Below are 22,678 nucleotides of genomic sequence, written 5' to 3'. Positions count from 1 at the left end.
AAACACTTCAGTCAAGGAAACTCGCAATAAGTTTCAGAAACAAAATAAAGTTGCTAAAATGGCCAGCCAATCACTTGACTTGAATCCAATAGAAAATGTATGGAAAGAACTAAAGTTCAGAGTTTATTGAAAATGCCCACGGAACCTTCAGGATTTGAAAAGTGTTTGTATGGAAGAATGGTCCAAAATCAAACCAGAGCAATGCATGTGACCAACAAAGGCTTTTGTACGAAGTATTAAATAGATTTCACTAAGCATTTTCAATACTTTTTCACTGTGTCGTTTCTCTTTATTACATATAACTTAGTTTATGGACACCTGTGGTTTGATTTCATTGCCTGTATGGATTGCATGGGTTGTTACTGACATCTGGTGAGAACTTTATGTCAACAGTACCTTTAGAAATATATTTACTTTGCAAATTGGTGATGTGTTCAATACTTATTTCACCCACTGTATATAGCCTATTACACTAAGGACTCATTAAGACATCAGTTTTTCTTGTAGGAGTGCTACAGATAGCAACTAGTGGTGCACACAAAAGCATGCATACTTTTCTGTTATTGATTGTCAGATCACACTCACTAATGCAAATGTTTGGGACCGCGAAAAAAATCAGACAGCACTTGGATGCAATCCATGTGCTGTCTGTTTTTCACACAATATTTGATATGAGAAGTTTGAGAAACCTCCTTCAGTTAGATTTTTTATTGTGAGAAAAACTGCTGAAACTCTGACCAAACTGACAATAAAAAATGACATACTGATCAAACTCTGATAAAAGCAGTTCATGAACTCGGACTGATTTTTGCATATAATAAAATCACTGACGTCTATCCTTCTTCCACTAATCTGAATGAAGTTTGCAGAGATCAATACATATTCAGCAGAAAACCCATGCAGATCACCTGAACATTTCAGATTGAGTATTTAGAAAAATAAGAGAACTGGATCCAATTGGTTAAAATATTTGAAATGTAAAAACAACTAACCTTTTTTTATATAAAATAAAATATTTATTTAGAATTTTATCAATCTAATTTCTATAAAAAACGAACAAACCTAAAACAAGCAGAACCATGTGCACAGAGTCTATACAGAAGGGCTAAGAGCGTGTGATAACCTTGCACAAAGCCTTGTGTTGGGTGCTGTAAATATGGAATTATTCTTCAGGTAAAACCCTTCAAACCTAAAGAATTCAATGTTCATTGCTATTTAGTATTTCAAAAATGAAATGTGAGGCATACAAAAGTACAGTACTGTCCTATACACCTTTGTAAGGGTGCCATTGTATAAATTGAAGCTAATATTACAGAATATAGCTGCGTGCATTAACCACTTACGGTGTGTAAAAAGCATACAATATATTGGCTTAATGGACTTATCTCTTGTGGAGAACTCTTATTTAGATTAAAGCCAGATGACTAGCTGATTAATATTCATTTGGCTGCTCTTACCTAAGGCAATCAAGAATTTTCTCAAGCTAAGCATGAAGCCTTTCATTCTCCCTACAGTTCATGCTGAAATGTACGGGCGAAGTTGTAATAAATGGGTACACGGAGGCTGCCAGAGTGAGAGCTCATCTTTTCAGTAGCGCTTCACATTGGCACTTCAGTAATCACTATCAATAACACCCAGAAAGGAACACCGGATAGGACATCTTCTTAAAGTGCTCTGTTTCATCTGCTGTTTACCAATGATCAGATCAGATCTGAATGCACAGTAAAGGCCCTGTCACACACAGAGATAAATCTTTGGCAGATCTGTGGTTGCAGTGAAATCATGGTCATATTGTTCCATTTGTGCACAGCCACAAACCTGGCACTGATTGTCCACAATTTCACTGCAACCACAGATCTGCCGCAGATTTATCTCTGTGTGTGACAGGGCCTTAAGGCTATGTGCTCACGGACTCTGTACCCGCAGATTTTGCCGCGGAAACCTGCGTAGTTATCTGGATTTTCTAGATAAATCCGCAGGATTTTGCAAGTACAGACACTCCCGATGTTATCCTATGGGACATGGGGAGTGTCTGTGTCAATGCTGCGGTATGTGCGGCTGCGGAACATGCTGCGGATGTCCCGCAGCCACACATAACTGCATGTCAATTATTCCTGCGGAATTACCTGCGGAAATCCAGGTCCTCCACTACTGAGATAGGGACCAGGACTTCCGCAGGTAACTCGCATGAATGTCTGTAGATTTACCGCATATATTTCACTGGAATCCCGCAGCTATGTATAGCTGCGGATTCCGGGGATTAGCTGCGGGAAGCCTGCGGACGTACCTGCGGATATATCCGTGGGTACAGAGTCCCGTGGGCACATAGCCTAAGTGTTAGGAGTAGAGATGAGCGAACCCATATTGTAAACTTCAGGGTCCGTACTGGACACCTAGTGTCTTTGCACAGACTTTTCAGGGAAGTCCGTGTTACTGTTCGGATTCGGCCACCCGGATAATGATAGAAATTTAAAAAAAAAGGAAAAATAAATAAAATAAGGAATAAAGTAGGACACTTATACTTGCTGACATTCCCCGCAGCTGAAACACTGCTTCCGAGTCAGTTAACTTAGTTCTCATGCATATTCACTGCCCCCTTTCCCACCGTCAGTCCCAATGTCTGTGATTGGTTACAGTTAGACCGCACCCCCACTCTCTGTGACAGCAACTGTGATTGGTTGGAATCACACATGCTGTCTGCATGGTGTAAAAAGAAATAAAAAAAATGGCACAGGGTTCCCCATATTGTGATACCCAGCGCAGATAAAGCAGATGGCTACAGGCTGAAGTCCCCAGCTGTGCACATTATCTTGTCTGTGTAGCAAAATACAAGAGTGGCTTTTTTTTTTTTTTTTAAATCATTGAAACAAATAATTTTAAAAAAGGAGGTGCAGTCCACACCCAATTTTGATACCCAGCCAAGATAAAGCTGACAGCTGGTGACTGGTATTCTTAGCCTAGGAAGGCCCATAGTTATTGTGCCCCCTCCCCCCATCAGTCTAAAAATAGCAGCCCACAGTCACCCTGGAATTGTTGCATCCATTAGATGCGACAATTCCAGCTCTTTACCTGGCCCATTCCGATTGCCCTGTGCGGCGGCAATAGGGGTAATATAAGGGGTTAATAACAGCTGTGATTTGTCAAAAATCACAGCTGCCACTAAACCCTGGATTAGTAATGGGGAGGGGTCTATGAGACCCCCCCTTTACTAACCCTGTAAGTCAAAAGAAATAAACACAAAAAAATGAGAAAAATCCTTTATTTAACCCCTTCAGCCCCCGGGCACTTTCCGTTTTTGCGTTTTTGTTTTTTGCTCCCCTTCTTCCGAGAGGCGTAACTTTTTTATTTTTCCATCAATCTTGCCACATGAAAGCTTGTTTTTTGCGGGACGAGTTGTACTTTTAAATGAAACCATAAGTTTTACCATATAGTGTACTGAAAAATGGCAAAAAAATTCCAAGTGCGGAAAAATTGCAAAAAAAGTGTGATTGTACAGTAGTTTTTGGGATATTTTATTCACTGTGTTCACTATATGGTAAAACTGAGATATCTATGTGATGCCTCAGGTCAGTGCGAGTTTGTAGACACCAAACATGTATAGGTTTACTTGTATCTAAGGGGTTAAAAAAAATTCACAAGCTTGTCCAAAAAAAGCGGCGCACGTTTTGAGCCATTTTCCAAAACCCGTAGCGTTCTCATTTTTCAGGATCTGAGGCTCAGTGATAGCTTATTTTTTGCGTCTCGACCTGATGTTTTTAACGGTACCATTTTTGTGCAGATGCTACGTTTTGATCGCGTGTTATTGCATTTTGCGCAAAATTTGCGGTGACCAAAAAACATAATTTTGGAATTTGGAATTTTTTTGCCGCTACGCCGTTTACTGATCAGATTCATTGATTTTATATTTTGATAGATCGGGCATTTCTGAACGCGGCGATACCAAATATGTGTGTATTTTTTATTTTTTTAACCCCTTAATTTTCAATGGGGTGAAAGGGGGGTGATTTGAACTTTTAGGTTTTTTATTTTTTTTTTATTTTTTTAAACCTTTTTTTTTACTTTTTTTATTTTACTAGTCCCCCTACAGAGCTGAGAACTGCAGATTTGCTGCTTTACTTTCAATGCCGGCTGTATTCCGGCATTGAGAGGAAGTGAGTCATGTTAGCTACAGGCGTCATCACATGACCCTGTGCTACCATGGCAACCACCGAAAGTCACATGATCATGTCACGTGACTTCCGGGGGGCGGGGTAAGTGACTGTCATGGCGGCGCCCATATGCATATTGCTGCCAGATTTTGGCAACGAAATGTAAGGGGTTAATGGCCGCGGGTGGAAGCGATTCCACCTGCGGCTAGCAGGCACACATGTCAGCTGTTGATAACAGCTGATATGTGCGCGGATCGCCGGCGGCGGCAGGGGGCGGGGCTTACCGGTACACGATCCATGACGTACCCGGTATGTCATGGGTCGTTAAGGGGTTAAAAAAAAACCAAACAAACATCCTCTTTCTCCAATTTACAGTATTAGTCCCCAAAACACCCAGATCTGATGTAATCCACACCATGACGTTCTACAATGATTCCGTCTCTGCTACATACTGAAGAATCAGCGCTCGTGCACATTAGAAAACATGACCGCATGCTGCGGCTACAGGCAGACACTGAGCCACAGTGGTGACATCACTGAGTTTACAGCTGGAGATTCCCATGGTACCCCACCTGTGACTGCAGGTAACCTTACTTGAGTTGAACTCAATTAAACTCAGTGACCTCACCTAAGGTGAACTCATTGAGTTCAATGAGACCTGCATTTCCTAGAACAAAACCGTGGGTTTTGATGCTGTTTTGGAGCGGTTACCTGCAGGAAATGCAAATTTGGTGCAGAAATCTGGTGTGGATATTTCATCACTAAATGTATATCTCTGGGCAGAAAAATGCTTCGAAACTGCTTTTTTGGCAGGAGATGCAGATTTGGTGCTGAAATTTATACACCAAATTCTTGCACCAAATATACATCTCCTGGCCCAAAAAAATACATCAAAACTGCATCAAAAACCACATTGGGTTTTGATGCTTTGTTTGCCAGAAGATGCAGATTTGGTGTAGGAATTTGGGGTATATATTTAAGCATCAAATCTGCATCTTCTGGCAAAATAACACAGTTTAGCTGCGGTTTTCTGCCAGGAGATGCAAATTTGGTGCTGAAATGTCTGAACAAGATTTCTGCACCAAATTTGCATCTCCTGGCAGAAAACCACACTGAAATGGTGTCACAACCATGGTTTTTATGTGGTTTACTGCCAGGAGACGCAGATTTGTTGCTGGACTTATACACCACATTCCTGCACAAAATTTCCATCTCCTGGCATAAAAATGCATCAAAACTGCATCACACTTTGATGTGGTTTTTTTTGCCAGGAGATCCAGTATTGGTGCAGGAATTTGGTGTATAAATTCCAGCACCAAATCTGCATCTCTTGGCAAAAAAATGCAGTTTTCTGCCAGGAGATGCAGGTCTCATTGAACTCAATGAGTTCACCGGAGGTGAGGTCACTGAGTTCACCTGAGGTCAGTTCACCTGCAGCCACAGACAACTTTAACCGCAGGTAAATTCAGTGATATGACCGCTCACAGCTTCGGTTCAGTCAGCGTCTGCCTGAAGCCGCAGCAGGTGGTCATGTTCTCTAATGTGCTCGCACGCTGCGACTTCAGAGCCAGGTTCGCAGTGGACCACTGTGGCGTGGATTACGTTGGACCTGGGTGTTTGAGGGGGTTAATAAATTGGAAAAAGAGGGGTTTTTTTCATTAAATAAAGGATTTTTCTCTCATTTTTGTGTTTATTTCTTTTGACTTACAGGGTTAGTAAAGGGAAGGTCTCATAGACCTCCCTCCTCATTATTAATCCAGGGTTTCATGGCAGCTGTGATTTTTGACAAACTATAGCTGTCATATATATTACCCCAATTGTCACCGCACAGGGCAATAGGGATGAGCCAGGTAAAGCGCTGGACTTGCTGCATCTAATGAGCCAGTTATATTTAGGCTGGGGGGGCAATAACCATGGGCTTCCCTAGACTGAGAAAACTAGCTGTCAGCTTTATATTGGCTGGGTATACAAATTGGCGGAACCACATGTCTTTTTTAAATTATTTATTTAAATAATTTTAAAAAAGCCACATGGGGTCCCTCATATTTTGATGCACAGACAAGATAACACACACACGGCTGGGGGCTGCAGCTTGTAGCCATCTTCTTTATCTGTGCTGGGTATCATAATATAGGGGACTCTACATCATTTCTTAAATGTATTTATTTATTTTTAGACCTCTGTAGGGATGTTGAGGCTGATGATAGGTGGGGGAAGCAAAGAATATGCATGAGAGCTAATTGTCGTAACTAAAAGCAGCGTTACAGTCGCGGGGAAGGTCGGCAAGTATAACTGTCCTGCGTTATTCATTATTTTCTATTTTTTACAGCCCCCATAGCCCTTACTAACATTATTTTATTTATTACACATAAGTTTGGGTCCCTTAGACTTATATGGGGTTTGGCATCCGGGGGTCAAGTTCAGCGGCTGAACCCGATTTTTCTTCTACTCTGTGCTGATTTGGCAAAAACAAATATTCACTGGTTCGCTCATCACTAGTTAAGAGCTATGCTCACTCACTATACAGTTGAAAGAAAGGCACTATACACCTTTGGGTACGTTATCAGTATATCACACCACTAGAGGTCTGACACCCAGCAGTACTACTGATCTGTGGTTATTTGGTCCAGAGGTGGTTGTATGCAAATAGTGCACTAAGTGGAAATCCGTTGCTCCATCACACTGTTTAGGGGCTGTTTCAGGGTACTGCAGCTCAACTCCAATTCACATTAATGTCCCTAGCAGCAATCACTAAAGAGTGTACGAAGACTTGCTTTTTCAGTACTTCCAGTCGTCACAGGCCCAAATGACATCAGATTAATGAGGGTGACGATCATCAGTATGCCAATCCTGGACACCTCTTTAACATTACACTATCTCAATCAGGGTTTGCCCAGCTATTGAAAAATGATGGTTTTTCTTATTAGATGAATGTAGGTCTGACATTTGGCCACATGAATATTGGATATTTGAAGAAGCCACAGTACATCACTAGATTTTGACAAAGCTGCAATTCTAAGCACAGCCTCCACTAACAGTACAGCAGACCGCAGACCCCCTTCAAATAACTTATCGGCAGGAGTGTTGCGAGTGCCCCCACCCTTTGATGATCGAATATTACTATCCCTACGAGAGATTGTTATTTTTGAAGGACTGGATAACTCTTAAATCGCAACTTTTCCATACAGCACTTACCTCCACCACAGGGTTTGGAGCACGGGGACCAACTTTTTAAAGCCCACTCGTAAGTATCAAGTTCTTCCTGCAGAACGTTGTTATTGTTTATAGAAGGCAAAGAGTCTTCATGAATTATGTATTTGTAAGTCAGGCTGGATTTTGTGTCATTCTCTTGAGGTATAACCTTTAGGAGGCATAACATAGAGACAGTGTTACATTATCAAATAAAACACCATGAAATGCTGTGTTCTGACAGAGCAAAGAAATCAGGACATTTTGCAAAAGGAGAACAAAACAATTCAGCTGCCAAATACTTTCTGTCAGCCAAATAAACATTTTCTATGACTTTTCCTGGTGTTTTAGTTCAATAATATTAATGTGGTCTTGACTGTTAATGAGCTGAAACAGATCATTAGATCCATAGTTTTACATTCTCCTTTCAGAGCTCTCGGCAGTCAATAAACATTTAAGTAAAATAAATGAGACAAATGCTAGCAGATGGGGTTTTCATTTTACATGTGGAGTGTTTGTCCCACTCTACGGCGTCCATTGTGCAAACAACAAAGACAACTTGAGCATAACAAGTATAAAATCAGATGCTTTATGTTTTATCATCAGATGTGCTAGAAGTGGTTACATTCTAAAAAGACTGAAAATAAACAATTAATGCTTCATAATTAAATGCTGCATAAATAAACTCCCAATCTTTAGTGATGGCAACAAGACGTGAGGAAGAGGAGAGTAAATTCAACTGATGCATTAGCTAACATAGAAGCAATGCAAATTACAGTTGCTCTTCTCCAGAAAAAATAGTTGTCACTATGGTTTCCACATGGAGAAGTAGTACCCACTAGATCCAACTTAAAGGCCTCTTGTCCAGACTACCAGTTGGTCTGTATGCTTTCACATGTTATGAAACTCTGGGCCAAAAAGTGACTTTGAGAGTAGGTACCTAAAACAAATGACACTAGCAACACAGCTTCCTTTTTTCCTAAGGAGAGCCAAATGGCATACCATTTTTAAAAGGGAGCTTTGCCTTAACAATAAGGTTCCCCATGCTAAGTGACCATTTCAACTACAAGAAACAATACACTGCTATAAAGTGTGTTTTATGTGATGTGTGTATTGTGTATGTATGGTTTGTGTACATGTGTTGTGTATTTGAGGTGTGTATTGCGTTGTGTATTGTGTTCTGTGTGGTGTGTGTGGTATTTGTGGTATTGTGTATGTGTGCTGTATATGTGTGTGCTGTGTGTGGTGAGTATATGTTGTGAGTATGTGTGTTATGTGTGGTGTGTGTTGTGTATGTGTGGTTTATGTGTGTGTCTTTGCTGTAAAATATGTGTGTTGTGTGTGTGTGCTGTGTGGTGTTTATTGTGTATGTCTGATGTGTGTATGTGGTGTTTTTAGTATGTTATATATGTGCTGTGTATTTGCGTGTGTTTTGTTGTGTGGTGTGTATTGTGTTGTGTGTGTGTGTTGGCTGTGTGTTTTGCATGACGTGTGTGTTGGGTGTAGTGAGTATATGTTGTGAGAATGTGTGTGGTTTGTGTGTGTTGTTAATGTGCAGTGTGACGTGTCTGTGTTCTGTGTGGTGTTTGTTGTATATGGTTGATGTGTGTTATGTATGTGTGGTGTGTTTGTTTGTTGTGTATGTATGGTGTGTGTTGTGTGTGTTTTGTATGTGTATATAGTGGTATAGTATGCGGTGAGTGTTATTTTTACTGTGTGTGGTCTGTGCGTTTTCTTCATTTATCTTATTATGTTTTCCTCTTCCTTTTCCCAAGCCAAAAGAAATGCCAGATTATTCTTTTATTTCTCCCAATGTATTAAATATTGTTTATTGCATATAGATACAGGGGAGATGATTTTGTCAGATAGTGTACAACTGTAATTGTCATAAGAGTTCTAATCTATCTTTTAAAGGGAACCAACCAGCAGGATTTTCATATATAAAGTAAAACTAGTGCTATACTGGTGCTAGGATGCTGAATGTAAGTATACCTTTTGCTCTGAGACTGGATGCTTTAATTCAGAAATAAGAGAAAGTAAAGTTTCAGCAATGTACTGCTATTTGATTGACAGGTGCAACAGGAAAGGACTATGTGGGTCAGGTCTTGCTATCAATTCCCGCCACTGTCTCCCTGCCTGGCCTTCCTTCCCCTGTCTCTGTCATAGATGTTAATTCCAGCACAGACAGACAGCCTTGCAGATAGCAAGACCCAACCCACATATTCCCACTCCCTAAATAGCAATATCCATGTGGATTTAGAAACAAGGAAACCCAAACTACACATTTGTGCAGAATGAAGGGTAGCGTGCTTACTCCAAAAGCATATTGAAGAACAAGAGAAGAGTACTAATACATGCAAGCAATAAGTTTGGTAAAGTGCAGTGGCAAGTTAAAACATCAATGGTTAATAGAAAAAATAGGTAGAAGCTAGGACGAAGGACACGCTGATTGTATCAGAAATACAATTGTGCATATATTTAGCATAATTTACATAAATAGATTATTGCACAAAACCCTTTAAAAAGTTAAAGTGCACTAAAGGAGATGTAACAGACACCAACATTAACCTGGAATTAAGTGGAACCCACAACGTAACAAGGAGCACAAAATGATTTTATAACTATAATCCAAATAACATACCAGTGTTTGTGTTGGACATTAAGGGTTAACAAGTTTTGAAAGTCAGCGTGAATACAGTCCTATATGCATAACACCCCAACGTATGTTTCACAAATGCATGGTCACATAAACAGCTTCATCAGGGTGAAGTAATAATCAGTAGTGATCACTGCACCTTAATAAACTTAATAAGCTTATTTTTTGCATCTACTACTCCTCCCCTCTTGTTCTTCAATATTCTCACCCCTGTTGCACCTGTCAATCAAATAGCAGTGCATTGCTGGAACTTTACTTGCACATATTTCTGAAATAAAACATCAAATCTCAGAATAAAAGGTATGCTTACATTCAACATCCGAGCGCCAGTATAGCACTGGTTTTACTTTATATATGAAAATCCTGCTGGTTGGTTCCCTTTTATTATTTATTTAATTTATTTAAACATTTTTTTTATCTTTACACTGATGTGGTTTGGTTTTATTGCCATCAGAGTGTTAGGGGTACTTTGCACACTACGACATCGCAGGTGCGATGTCGGTGGGGTCAAATCGAAAGTGATGCACATCCGGCGTCGCTGTCGATATCGGAGTGTGTAAATCCTTTTTGATACGATTAAGGAGCGCAAAAGCGTCGTAATCGTATCATCGTTGTAGTGTCCGACATTTTCATAATTTCGCTGCAGCGACGGTACGATGTTGTTCCTCATTCCCTTGCGGCAGCACACATCGCTGTGTGAGAAGCCGCAGGAGCGAGGAACATCAGCGTACCTGCGTCACCGCGGCTCACGCCGGCTATGCGGAAGGACGGAGGTGGGCGGGATGTTTATGTCCCACTCATCTCCGCCCCTCTGCTTGTATTGGCCGCCTGCCGTGTGACGTCGCTGTGATGCCGCACGACCCGACCCCTTAGGAAGGAGGCGGTTCGCCGGCCAGAGCGATATCGCAGGGCAGGTAAGTGCATGTGAAGCTGCCGTAGCGAACATTATCGCTACGGCAATCACAAGATATCGCTGCTGCGAGGGGGGCAGGGACTATCGCGCTCGACATCGCAGCATCGGCTTGCGATGTCATAGTGTGCAAAGTACCCTTTAGTGTATAAACTAACAACATTATCATGCTGAAATCATGGAGTTAGGTGAAAGATGAAATAAGGGTTTTAGTAAGGGTATGTTCACTTTACTTCTGCATTTTGAGGCTCTTGCGGCTGCTCAATATGCTGGACTCCTCGCCCTTTTTTTTTTTTAATTCTCTCCTCTCATCCCCTATAAGGGTCTACCTGAAAAATGGTCGCGTTTCCCATTGGCTTCCATTATGATAGATACTCAAGTCAAGTCCGTCCAAGCGTCCAACCTGCTCGATTCAAGTACCGAGCACTCGAGCATTTTAGTGCTCGCTCATCATGAATAGTGTAGTTTTCTTGTTAGAGTGACAAGTACCTTTGCAGTCCTGACAGACTCCAATTTAAATTAATGGGGTCTTTCTTGTGCAATTGATGCTTACCACATAATGTTTTCGGCACTGCACTGCGGTTTTGAAGTATAATGGAAACCAGAAAGCTGATTTGAACAGAGCTCATAACTGTTGACTAGTTTATCTTTATTTTAACAAATGTGTTGGGGACATGATCGTGAGACACTTATTAAGGTATAAGTACTACAGGTTCTCCACCTCTGTGAAACAATACCTATTATTAGTGAAGTGTTTCTCAAAGTTTATAGCTCTACTGTTGTTAAAATGGCCGCTGATGAAAGAACATGAGATAAAACTTGTCCATCAGCATCCTTGAATTAAAAACACTGCCCATTAGAAAGTTTTTTTTATTACAGTAGGCTGATGGACTGATCTGACGTGCTCCTCCATTATCGGCCACTTTGTGGCAGTCTGAGGAAGGCTGCGCTAACAGGCATGAGGAGAACCTGTAATACTTACATACACGTACGCTACGTAAAGTTAAAAAAAAGGCAAAAAAATTGACCAACACCTCTGGACAGATTAAGCAAGAGTGAACAGGTGCAAGCTACCATGACTGCATAATATACAAACAGAACCTCCTTTCTGATTGCGCACTCCTCCCATCAGCCTATGGCTGTTTTTAATTAGTACTCTTTATATTTTTAGGTTTTTACCCAGTGGAGGCATGTTTTATAAATACTATTTTAGGGTCTCATGAAAGAAAAGTATGCCATGCTAGTGGGGGCTCATGAATTGGCCAACTTATGTCTAAGTATGTTCATATTATAACTGTAGTGTACACAGCAGTTGTGCAGTACACATTTAATAAATTCAATGTTTTCATATATTTTAGCGCATGCAGAGTGTAACTGTGTTCTTTTGTTTGTGTACTTATACACATAGACAAAATTCGTTTTGAATTGTGGTTCAACAGGATATTTTAGAATAACAAACTAAAGAAAATGGCCTGGACAAAAATGATGGTACCCTTAACTATTTTATTGCGCAACCTTTTGAGGAGGTCGTTGCAAACAAAAGATTTCTGTAACACTCAGTGAAACGTCTGCACGTCTGCATGCATTTCGGCCCACTTATTGTCAGCACACTTGTAACGGTGTGCCGGGGGGGGGCCTCGGGAGTCGCTGTGATGGCCGCTTCATGTATCAGGCTAACCCCCGGCACAGCCGTCACTATGGGGACAGGGCAATGTTGTGTGGGGCAGAGTGTGGATGGCAGGAGCACGCTGACAGACTCAGGAAAACTCCGCAGGCAGGCATCAGCTGAACCAAAAGGCATTTTATTACACATAGCTTCCAAACAGTCTCGGTACACAAATCTTCCTCCTGATTTTTCTATAGCAACCTCCCACCCTCCCCCTAGACTGTCCGGCTCCTCCTCTCTCCTGTACTGTTCCTATGGGGACAGCCGTCCCACCCTGACATCTGGGGGGGGGGGGAAACCCGTAAATACTGTAAAACACAATTAACATCTTTAGCTACCCCAGCATGGGGTATCTTCAGGGGGGGAAACTGCGCCTCCGTGCAAGGGGTCCGTCCACCCCTTACATTCCTCCCCTCTTTTTGCCTTAGCCTCCCGGCAAGGCTCGTATCTGTAAGACAAAACCTAACCAGCAATCTCTTTATAAAACTTTAAAACCTTCACATAAAAACACAACCAATGGGCACACAAGTCCGGTGCCCGGAGTCCCTCCAAGGGAGCTCCCGGTCTTTGTAGCATGTTTGCCCGGAGGCCCCCAACAGGCGCTCCCGGTCTTAGCTGGTCTTCTGCCCGGAGGCTCTCCCAGCACTCCCAGTCTTTGTAGGTAGGAAGCAACAGACAATAAGATCTCCGTAACAGTCACGGAGGGAGTCTTTGCACAGTCCGGCATCAGGCTCCTTACGGGCTCGGTAGCTTGAACGTTGTTGCAACTATAAATCTTCACCAGGTTTTTTTTAACAATACCGGTTCTCAACACATATATGTCCATCACCTCCGATCGCTATGGTTCACGCGGGGTGGTAGGCGTGCAGCCATTCAGCCCGCTGGGCCCTCACATAATCAGAGAGGGATTGGCCTGGCAAGCGGCGCAGCCTTCGGAACGGTTCATAATTGGCCTGTGACTCCGATTCCTCTGTCTCCGGTTTTGGCCCCTCGGCCCCCGGCGGGGGTGACGGGGTAGCTGGACGGGACGGCTGGGGACTACCAACAACGACCACCGGGTGCGTCACCATACTCTGGCGAATCGCCAATAACGCCGGTGTTCCCTTTTCCAGCTCGGCTACCGGTCCTGTAACTACTTCTGGCGACACCGCCAGAGTGTTTCTTGGCCGACAAACTTCAGCCAGCACCGGTCTCTGCTGCGTACGTCTCCGGTACTGACATTCCTCCCACTCGATCTCCTGTTGCCACTGCGCGGCCTCCTGGGCAGTGGGCATCCGGGTCACCCCTACGGCAAATAGGCCCCGGCATCCCACTTCTCTCCGGAACTTCACTTTCTCCCCCGGGCACAGAGTATGGAGACGTTGGGGTAACCCCTCAATGTCCAGATTGACCCGATTATAAAAGAAGTTATCCCCGGTCTCGTCATCTTCTATAAACCCGTATCCCTCGGCCTGATTAAACTTGACCACGGTGCCAATGCTACACTGCCGGTCAAATTTTTCACTAAGGGGTCCGGCCATCATCTCTCTGGCCACGTCTCGGCCAGAAGCCTTTCTTGCACCGGGTCTATCTCAGGCGGCGGGGACTGTCGTCGGGTTGGGGGCACCGGCTTTATCGGCTCCCAGAAAAATCCCCACTCATCTTCTTCAAGCTCCGGGACATGTTGCTCTCCCGGGGCCGGAACTTCTGTGGGGGTTGGAGGTCCTACCTTGGCTGGCGTAACCACCTCCGGACTCTGGAGGGGTATTCCCAGTGTTTCGCTTCCCGGCTGCAGTTGAGTCTTGTAAGTGGCCCGGACTTCCGTGGATGTTTCACCGGTCACGGCATCCCACGAAGTGACCCACGTAACTTTTGCGGGCCGCTCCGGACCTCCTGGCACAGCCAGTAACTTTATGGTAAGTGCCTCCTCGGCTACGCTCTGCCTCGGGGTCCTCTTCCCAGGCTGGTTGTCACCAGCGCGCCCGCTGCAGCTCGCTTCTTCGTCTGCGTCTCCATTTTACTTAGTGCCAGCTGCTGAGTTGGCGTCTCCTGTACAGGCACCGGGGAAGGTGGAGGCGGGCCTTCCTTTCCCGCTCTTGTATACACTCCACCCCTAGCCTCACTCACCAGGTCGACCCAGCATAGGCGACGCCTCTTTTTTTCTGTAACGCCGCCCACGTCTCTAGTCTTCAGCAGCATCTTGGGGCCAGTACCTCCCCTCTTTGGGCGGCGCACTCTGCACTTCTTTTTCTTCGCCGGCCAGCTCAGGGTTTTTCGTTTGGCGCCAATTTTCCGCGCGCTCACTGTGTTCGTGAAGACGGCGGCCATCTTAGCGCCGTCTTGCGACTGGTCCAACGCCTTAGGCACCACTTGATCTTCACATTCTTGGATCGGGACCCTCCGCAGATAGTCCTGCCGGATCCTGCCGACTACGCCACTTGTAACGGTGTGCCGGGGGTGCCTCGGGAGTCGCTGTGATGGCCGCTTCATGTATCAGGCTAACCCCCGGCACAGCCGTCACTATGGGGACAGGGGAATGTTGTGTGGGGCAGAGTGTGGATGGCAGGAGCACACTGACAGACTCAGGAAAACTCCGCAGGCAGGCATCAGCTGAACCAAAAGGCATTTTATTACACATAGCTTCCAAACAGTCTCGGTACACAAATCTTGCAGCGTCAAATCACAATTCCTGCCGGGGAAACTGTTCCTGTTTTCTCTGTCCCGGGGCCTTGCCTGGCTACTCTTGTTTCCTTCACCTAGGCTCACACTCCGGCTACTACAGACGTGACCCACACACTTCTGCTTTGCCGGCTAGGCATCTTCGGGTCCCACCTTTACACTGCTGGTTCCCGATCAGGACACTTTCCTTTTTCTCTCTCTAGCTATTTGCCACAGTCGCTCCCACACTCTGCCCCTGTTGCTCCTTCTCCCCCGTCCCAGCAGAAACTAACCTCCTTCCTCCTGATTTTTCTATAGCAACCTCCCACCCTCCCCCTAGACTGTCCGGCTCCTCCTCTCTCCTGTACTGTTCCTATGGGGACAGCTGTCCCACCCTGACATCTAGGGGGGGGGAAACCCGTAAATACTGTAAAACACAATTAACATCTTTAGCTACCCCAGCGTGGGGTATCTTCAGGGGGGAAACTGCGCCTCCGTGCAAGGGGTCCGTCCACCCCTTACACACTGCTCAAGCTGTCTCAGGTGTGAAGGGTGCCTTTTCCAGATGGCATATTTCAGTTCCTTCAACAGATGTTCAATCGGAATTAGATCAGGGCTCATAGAAGACACATCAGCATAGTCCAATGTTTTCCTCTTAGCCATTCTTGGATATTTTTAGCTCTGTGATTTGGACCATGATCGTGTTGGAGGAGCCAAAATCTGGTGACTCAGACCAAGCTCTCTGACACGGGATTGCACATTTTGCTCCATAATGCATTGACAATCTTGATATGTCTTTGTATCCTGAACAGATTCAAGTTACCCTGTGCAAGATACAGTAAATCAGCCCCAAAACATAACAGAACCTCCTTCACATTTCATGATAGTTACAATGTTATTTTTTTATATGCTTCATTTTGGCGTCTGTGAACATAGAGCTGATATTACTTGTCAATAAGCTCCAGTTTAGTCTTATCAATCCAAATACAATAATAGCAGGGACTAAAACATAACTTTTAATCTAACAACGGATAAAATTAGTAATAAAGTGCTTGTGCATAAATAGTGCAAATAACAACATGCCACATGGCAACAAATAGGTTGGATCTCACCCAAGCTTCATCCATGGGCTGGACTGCACACCGGTCCAGGAGAAAGAGGTCACAGGCTGGAAGGACAGGGTGGACAAGTGTAGTAAAATAACCCCTGTCGTGCCCCGTAGATGGACTTCCGCCCTGACAAGGGCAGCACCTAAGTAAGATGTCTGCCCCACAACCAGAAATACAAAAGGAATGTCCTCCCGACGTGTTTCCCTCTCAATATAGAGAGTTCCTCAGGGGAGACGGAGGAAAAAATATATGGGGGGGATCAACCTGCAGTGGCAGAGACAAACACAGGCTACTGAAGATGATCAACCTATGTGTACCAGGCAGACGGTGGTAATCTTCTATGCAGTAATATTTATTACTGCAATTAGTGGAAAATGAAAATTAGGCTTTTGCACGAGAACACTAGACATATCCCAGATGTCGTCATCTGCATTTTACAGTCTGTACTTGAATAAATGTAACGTTGATGGGATATCACTGAGAATGCCTACATTTTTTGTTTGCAATACCTTTAAACTATTTATTACTCCTTTATACAGTAGCTCATTGGCTTATATGTGATTGTGTATATTGACCTATAGTACTCACAGGTGTAATGGGAAAATTAATCATATTGAGTTCATTATATGGGCATTATTGGTTTGGCACTATGGCACCATGATAGGCTTTTATACACATAGGTACGGTATTTGCAGGAAAAACTCTGTTGATTCCCAAGGAAGTGATTTCAGAAGGCATCCTTTTAGTTCCTAAATTTCAACATGATAAGTTAAATAGGTAGTACAAAAATCTGTCTCTATAGTTCAAATATGGGATGGGAGAAACTGTGGATGAAGGGAAGGGTAAGGTTAGTTGTCGAATGGAAAATCATTAATTTAATTGTACCCGATTGCTTCATTCTCCATTAACAGCCCTAATACTCTGCTCTGCCAACTCCAGTATATAAGAATTGAGAGGTCCCCATCAAAGAGAACTACTATTACCTACCAGCACCACAATAGGATCATGTAATGGCCCATCAGTGTGTACAGTCTCAATGTCATCTTCAATTATGTATTCCCATTCAACACCGAGATCTATGAAGGACCGAGACTTGGCTTCTTCACCTTTTCCATTCAGAATGTAATGTCCTGTTGCCTGGTTTTTGATAGCTTACAGAAGAAAACATCTATTTAATTGTGTGCAACAAACTCTCAATTACATAAATACCAGACCCGCATGGTAGATCCCCAGAGAAGCGTTACGTGTCATGCAATGTCATAAATACATTAATGCTATCCAAAACAAGATAGCATTATGTTTTACACATAAAAATAATGTACGCAGACGCAGGAGTCTATATGTTTAAGGACAAGGAAACCAACAAAATCATAAAAGTCAAATATCAATAAAGACATAAAAATACAACAAATACATACTATACTATATACATATATGTGTGTGTGTGTGTGTATCTATGCAATAATCATGCATCTTGATATGAGGTGGATGAATTATCTTATCTCAGCAAAGGAGAAGTGCTCATTAACATAGATTTAGACAAATTTGTGGACAATATTTTAGAGAAAAAGGCCTTTTGTGTACATAGAAACAGTCTTAGATCTTCGGGTTCAGCTCATGATATATATATATATAATACAGAAACTAATAATAATAATAATATTATATGCTATATTTATTTGGATAGTTTGGGGAAATGTGTTCTTTCTTGTGTGTAGTTTGCAACTAAGGGCGGCTTTGCACGTTGCAACATCGCACGTGCGATGTCGGTGGGGTCAAATCGAAAGTGACGCACATCCGGCGTCACTTTCGACATCGTTGTGTGTAAATCCTAGATGATACGATTAACGAGCGCAAAAGCGTTGTTATCGTATCATCGGTGCAGGCTCCGACTTTTTCATAATTATGCTGCCGCGACAGGTACGATGTTGTTCCGCGTTCCTGCGCCAGCACACATCGCTGTGTGTAAAGCCGCAGGAGCGAGGAACATCTCCTTACCTGCCGCCGGCGGCTATATGGAAGGAAGGAGGTGGGCGGGATGTTTACATCCTGCTCATCTCCGCCCCTCCGTCGCTATTGGCCGCCTACCGTGTGACGTCGCTATGACGCCGCGCATGACCCGCCCCCTTAGGAAGGAGGCGGGTCGCCGGCCATAACGACTGTCGCAGGGCCGGTGACTGCATGTGAAGCTGGCGTAGCGATAATGTTCGCTACGCCAGCTATCACAAGATATCGTACCTGCGACGGGGGCGGGGACTATCGCGTGCGACATCGCAGCATCGGCTTGCGATGCGATGTCGCAACGTGCAAAGCCCGCCTAACTCCTAATCCTTATACATTTTATTAAATGCGCATACAAATAGCAACAAAATGCAAAATGTGAACAAAACCAATCAGTGCTTAGTTAAAAAGAGGTGGACATAAAGATGTCCTAGACTATGCATAGGGATTCTTTTTGACAAAAGACAGAAGAGGTATATGTCCCAAAATACTTGTGCTATCTAAATCTGTCCCTGAAGAGTTCCTAGGGTTGAGCCCTAGCTAGTCGTGAAGGTTGGCACCATAAGAAGCGATAGTGGCATCCTAGGAAGCAATAATGGCGCCCCTTATCAATGTAGGCTGACCCTAGTAAATTGTCTCTCTTTTGATCTACCATGTGGTTGTGTCCTGCCTGATGTCATTTGATCCCTTATGTACGCGGAGCCTCTATCCAGGAACTGATTAAGCAATCCTGCGGTGACTGATCATCTGATGTTTAACACGACTCATGTGACCATGGGGGCAAAGCTATTGCGAGAATCCATCATACAAATCATCTTGGGGAACCCATTGCACAGCATCACAGCTGATCATTGTTTAATATATAAGTTTTAGGAGGGATTTTTTTTCTCTAGCTAATTCCAATTTTCGGATCCCTGAAAATGTCCATACTAGCTAACTCTTGTGTGCAGCTTGCCTCAAAAACACACCAACTTGTATGGTACATGAACATGTAAGTGTAATACATGAACTCTGGTATGGGATGACTGTTTTTGTGTAAAACTCGTGCCTCTAGAGGGCAGCAAAGTCATTTAAAGTTCTTTACCAGATTAGTAAGACTTGGTGAAGTTAACAAGCTGTACTTTGGCTGCCACTTCTCTGGTAAAAAAAAAGTTGCAGTCACAGTAAGCTGGCACTCACATGGGTGTCCTCAGATGCCTCAGAAACAGTATAGCAGAAAAGGTTAGGAAACCTCTAAATGGCTTATTAGTCACAAGTATTAGAACTGAATCATAATTTTTTTGACTGGCGACTGATTTTGTTTTCTGTATATATATTTTTATATATGTATATATATATATATATATATATATATATATATACATATACAGTACAGACCAAAAGTTTAGACACACCTTCTCCTTCAAAGAGTTTTCTTTATTTTCTTGACTCTGAAAATTGTAGATTCACATTGAAGGCATCAAAACTATGAATTAACACATGTGGAGTAAAATACTTATCAAAAAAGTGTGAAACAACTGAAAATATGTCTTATATTCTAGGTTTTTCAAAGTAGCCACCTTTTGCTTTGATTACTGATTTGCTCATTCTTGGCATTCTCTTGATGAGCATCAAGAGGTAGTCACCGGAAATGGTCTTCCAACAGTATTGAAGGAGTTCCCAGAGATGCTTAGCACTTGTTGGCTCTTTTGCTTTCACTCTGCAGTCCAGCTCACCCCAAACTATCTTGATTGGGTTCAGGTCTGGTGACTGTGGAGGCCAGGTCATCTAGCGTAGCACCCCATCACTCTCCTTCTTAGTCAAATAGCCCTTACAACATTTAAAAGGTATACATTTTTTTTTACCAAAGTGTAACGCTCATCCTAATAGTGTAAGGACAATGAAACAATTAATTAATTAGCCAGGGGAAGGGGAGGGAAGATGTCCCTATACTAACCCTCCAGTCACCCTACCTAGCAATGGGGGGTATGACGCCCTAGGGTTGTGGCGCCCCCATTCACCGACGGGAAACCCTAGAGTAACCCTGGATAGCCCTACACTACACTAATATGTGCACAAAGTGAATTAAAATAACATATTAATAGAGGTAGTCAACATAATAGTGTGACTTATCTGGCCAATTGTATCAGATCCTCATGACATCGTCCCGACGCGTTTCTCCCTGTTCGCTTCACAGGGTTCATCAGGGGACAATTGTAGATAGAGTCCAGGATTAAAGTTTCATCCTGGTGGTAGCCAGAGTCCAGGTGCTGTGAGGAGGGAGGGGGATTCTCCTCACAGCACCTGGACTCTGGCTACCACTAGGATGAAACTTTAATCCTGGACTCTATCTACAATTGTCCGATGATGAACCCTGTGAAGCGAAAAGGGAGAAACGCGTCAGAACGACGTCATGAGGATCTGATACAATTGGCCAGATAAGTCACTATTATGTTGACTATGTTATGTCACCACCGGAGTCCGCTCCAGCGACTTCTGCTCCGATCGCCAGGCGACGCTGTGTTCCTGCCGTGGATGGTGCTGGTGATGGGAGAGGAATCGATGCCAGCGGCACCGGTGGGCGCAGGCTCCGATCTTCCACTGGGCTGAGTTGTCTTGGGATCTGCAGTACCACTGGCTGACTGTGGGTGGCGTGTGTCTTCCAGCTGAAGTTGCCAGCGTTCAGCTACAGCCAATGGGAAGACACCACACCCTTCTTAGCTCCCCTTCTGTCTGCTCACCTCTGCCAGAGATAGTTCTGATTTCCTGGCTCCTGATCCGCCCTATTCTGTTTTGTGATACCTGTGTGCTGATTTCTGCGTGTTTTCTGACTACCCTTCTGCCTGCTGTTTTTGTACCTCGCTGCCCGATCCGGATTTGACCTCTGCTACATTTTCTGCTTACGTCCTTGTCTGCTGATTCTGTCCCTGTTCTGCTATTCCTGGTTTGACCCTGCCTGATGACTACTCTCATCGGACTGCAGCCTTCCACAGGTAGTGATCTCCAGGGCCCTGTGTAATTCCAAATCCCTGTATAGGGGTTAAAGGGTTTCAGGGTTCTGGGGGTCCTGCTTGGTGAGTGGCTTCCCTCTAGTCTGTCCATTATATCCCACCTGAGTCTGTTGATCCAGGCAGGCGTTACAGACTACCTCTATTAATATGTTATTTTAATTCACTTTGTGCACATAGTAGTGTAGTGTAGGGCTATCCAGGGTTACTCTAGGGTTTCCCATCGGTGAATGGGGGCGCCACAACCCTAGGGCGTCATACCCTCCATTGCTAGGTAGGGTGACTGGAGGGTTAGTATAGGGACATCTTCCCTCCCCTCCCCCTGGCTAATTAATTGTTTCATTGTCCCTACACTATTAGGGTGAGCGTTACACTTTGGTAAAAATTTTTATAACTTTTAAACATTATATTAAAGGTTATATTTTAAAGGAATTTTTCTTTCTTGGTCTTACATAATTTGTTCCCTCCTATATTGGCTGCGGCCTGGTTTTTTCTTTCAAATAGCCCTTACACAGCCTAGAGGTGTGTTTGGGGTCATTGTACTGTTGAAAAATAAATGATGGTCTAACTAAGCGCAAACCAGATGGAATAGCATGCCGCTGCAAGATGCTGGGGTAGCCATGCTGGTTCAGTATACCTTCAATTTTGAATAAATCCCCAACAGTGTCACCAGCAAAGCACCCCCACACCATCACACCTCCTCCTCCATGCTTCACAGTGAGAACCAGACATGTAGAGTCCATCCGTTCACCTTTTCTGTGTCGCACAAAGACACGGTGGTTGCATCCAAAGATCTGAAATTTGGACTCATCAGCCCAAAGCACAGATTTCCACTGGTCTAATGTCCATTCCTTGTGTTCTTTAGCCCAAACAAGTCTCTTCTGCTTGTTGCCTGTCCTTAGCAGTGGTTTCCTAGCAGCTCTTTTACCATGAAGGCCTGCTGCACAAAGTCTCCTCTTAACAGTTGTTCTAGAGATGTGTCTGTTGCTAGAACTCTGTGTGGCATTGACCTGGTCTCTAATCTGAGCTGCTGTTAACCTGCAATTTCTGAGGCTGGTGACTCAGATAAACTTTTCCTCCACAGCAGAGGTGACTCTTGGTCTTCCTTTCCTGGGGCAGTCCTCATTAGAGATGAGCGAACTGGCCGTGGTTCGGCTCGAGTTCGGTTCGCCGAACGGAGGTCTCGTTCGAGTTCGGTTCGTCGAACGTTCGACGAACCGAACTCGAACCAATAGGATATAATGGGAGGCAATCACAAACACATAAAAACGCATTATAAATGTACACATACAGTTAATAAACATTGCCATAACACTTACCGGTCCCCGCGATCCCTCCTGCACTCTGTTTCCTGCCGCTATTCCATCCGATGATC

General features: G+C 43.8%; 1 protein-coding gene across 1 annotated transcript in view; it reads right to left on the bottom strand.

The window, feature by feature from the left end:
• Nucleotides 1–22,678, bottom strand: part of ADAMTS3 (ADAM metallopeptidase with thrombospondin type 1 motif 3) — a 357,250-nt gene that overhangs the window by 18,982 nt on the left and 315,590 nt on the right. Inside the window, exons 17-18 of the mRNA XM_075351241.1 lie at nt 17,303–17,466; nt 7,344–7,509 (exon numbers count right to left, since the gene is read on the bottom strand). Coding sequence (XP_075207356.1) covers nt 7,344–7,509; nt 17,303–17,466 — 330 coding nt within the window. The remainder of the gene's footprint in view (nt 1–7,343; nt 7,510–17,302; nt 17,467–22,678) is intronic.

The sequence above is a fragment of the Anomaloglossus baeobatrachus genome, chromosome 1 (genome assembly GCF_048569485.1).
Source record: "Anomaloglossus baeobatrachus isolate aAnoBae1 chromosome 1, aAnoBae1.hap1, whole genome shotgun sequence".
NCBI classification, from domain to species: Eukaryota; Metazoa; Chordata; class Amphibia; order Anura; family Aromobatidae; genus Anomaloglossus; species Anomaloglossus baeobatrachus.
The sequence above is the reverse complement of the archived record's forward strand: the minus strand, read 5'-3'. Positions and strand labels throughout refer to the sequence as shown.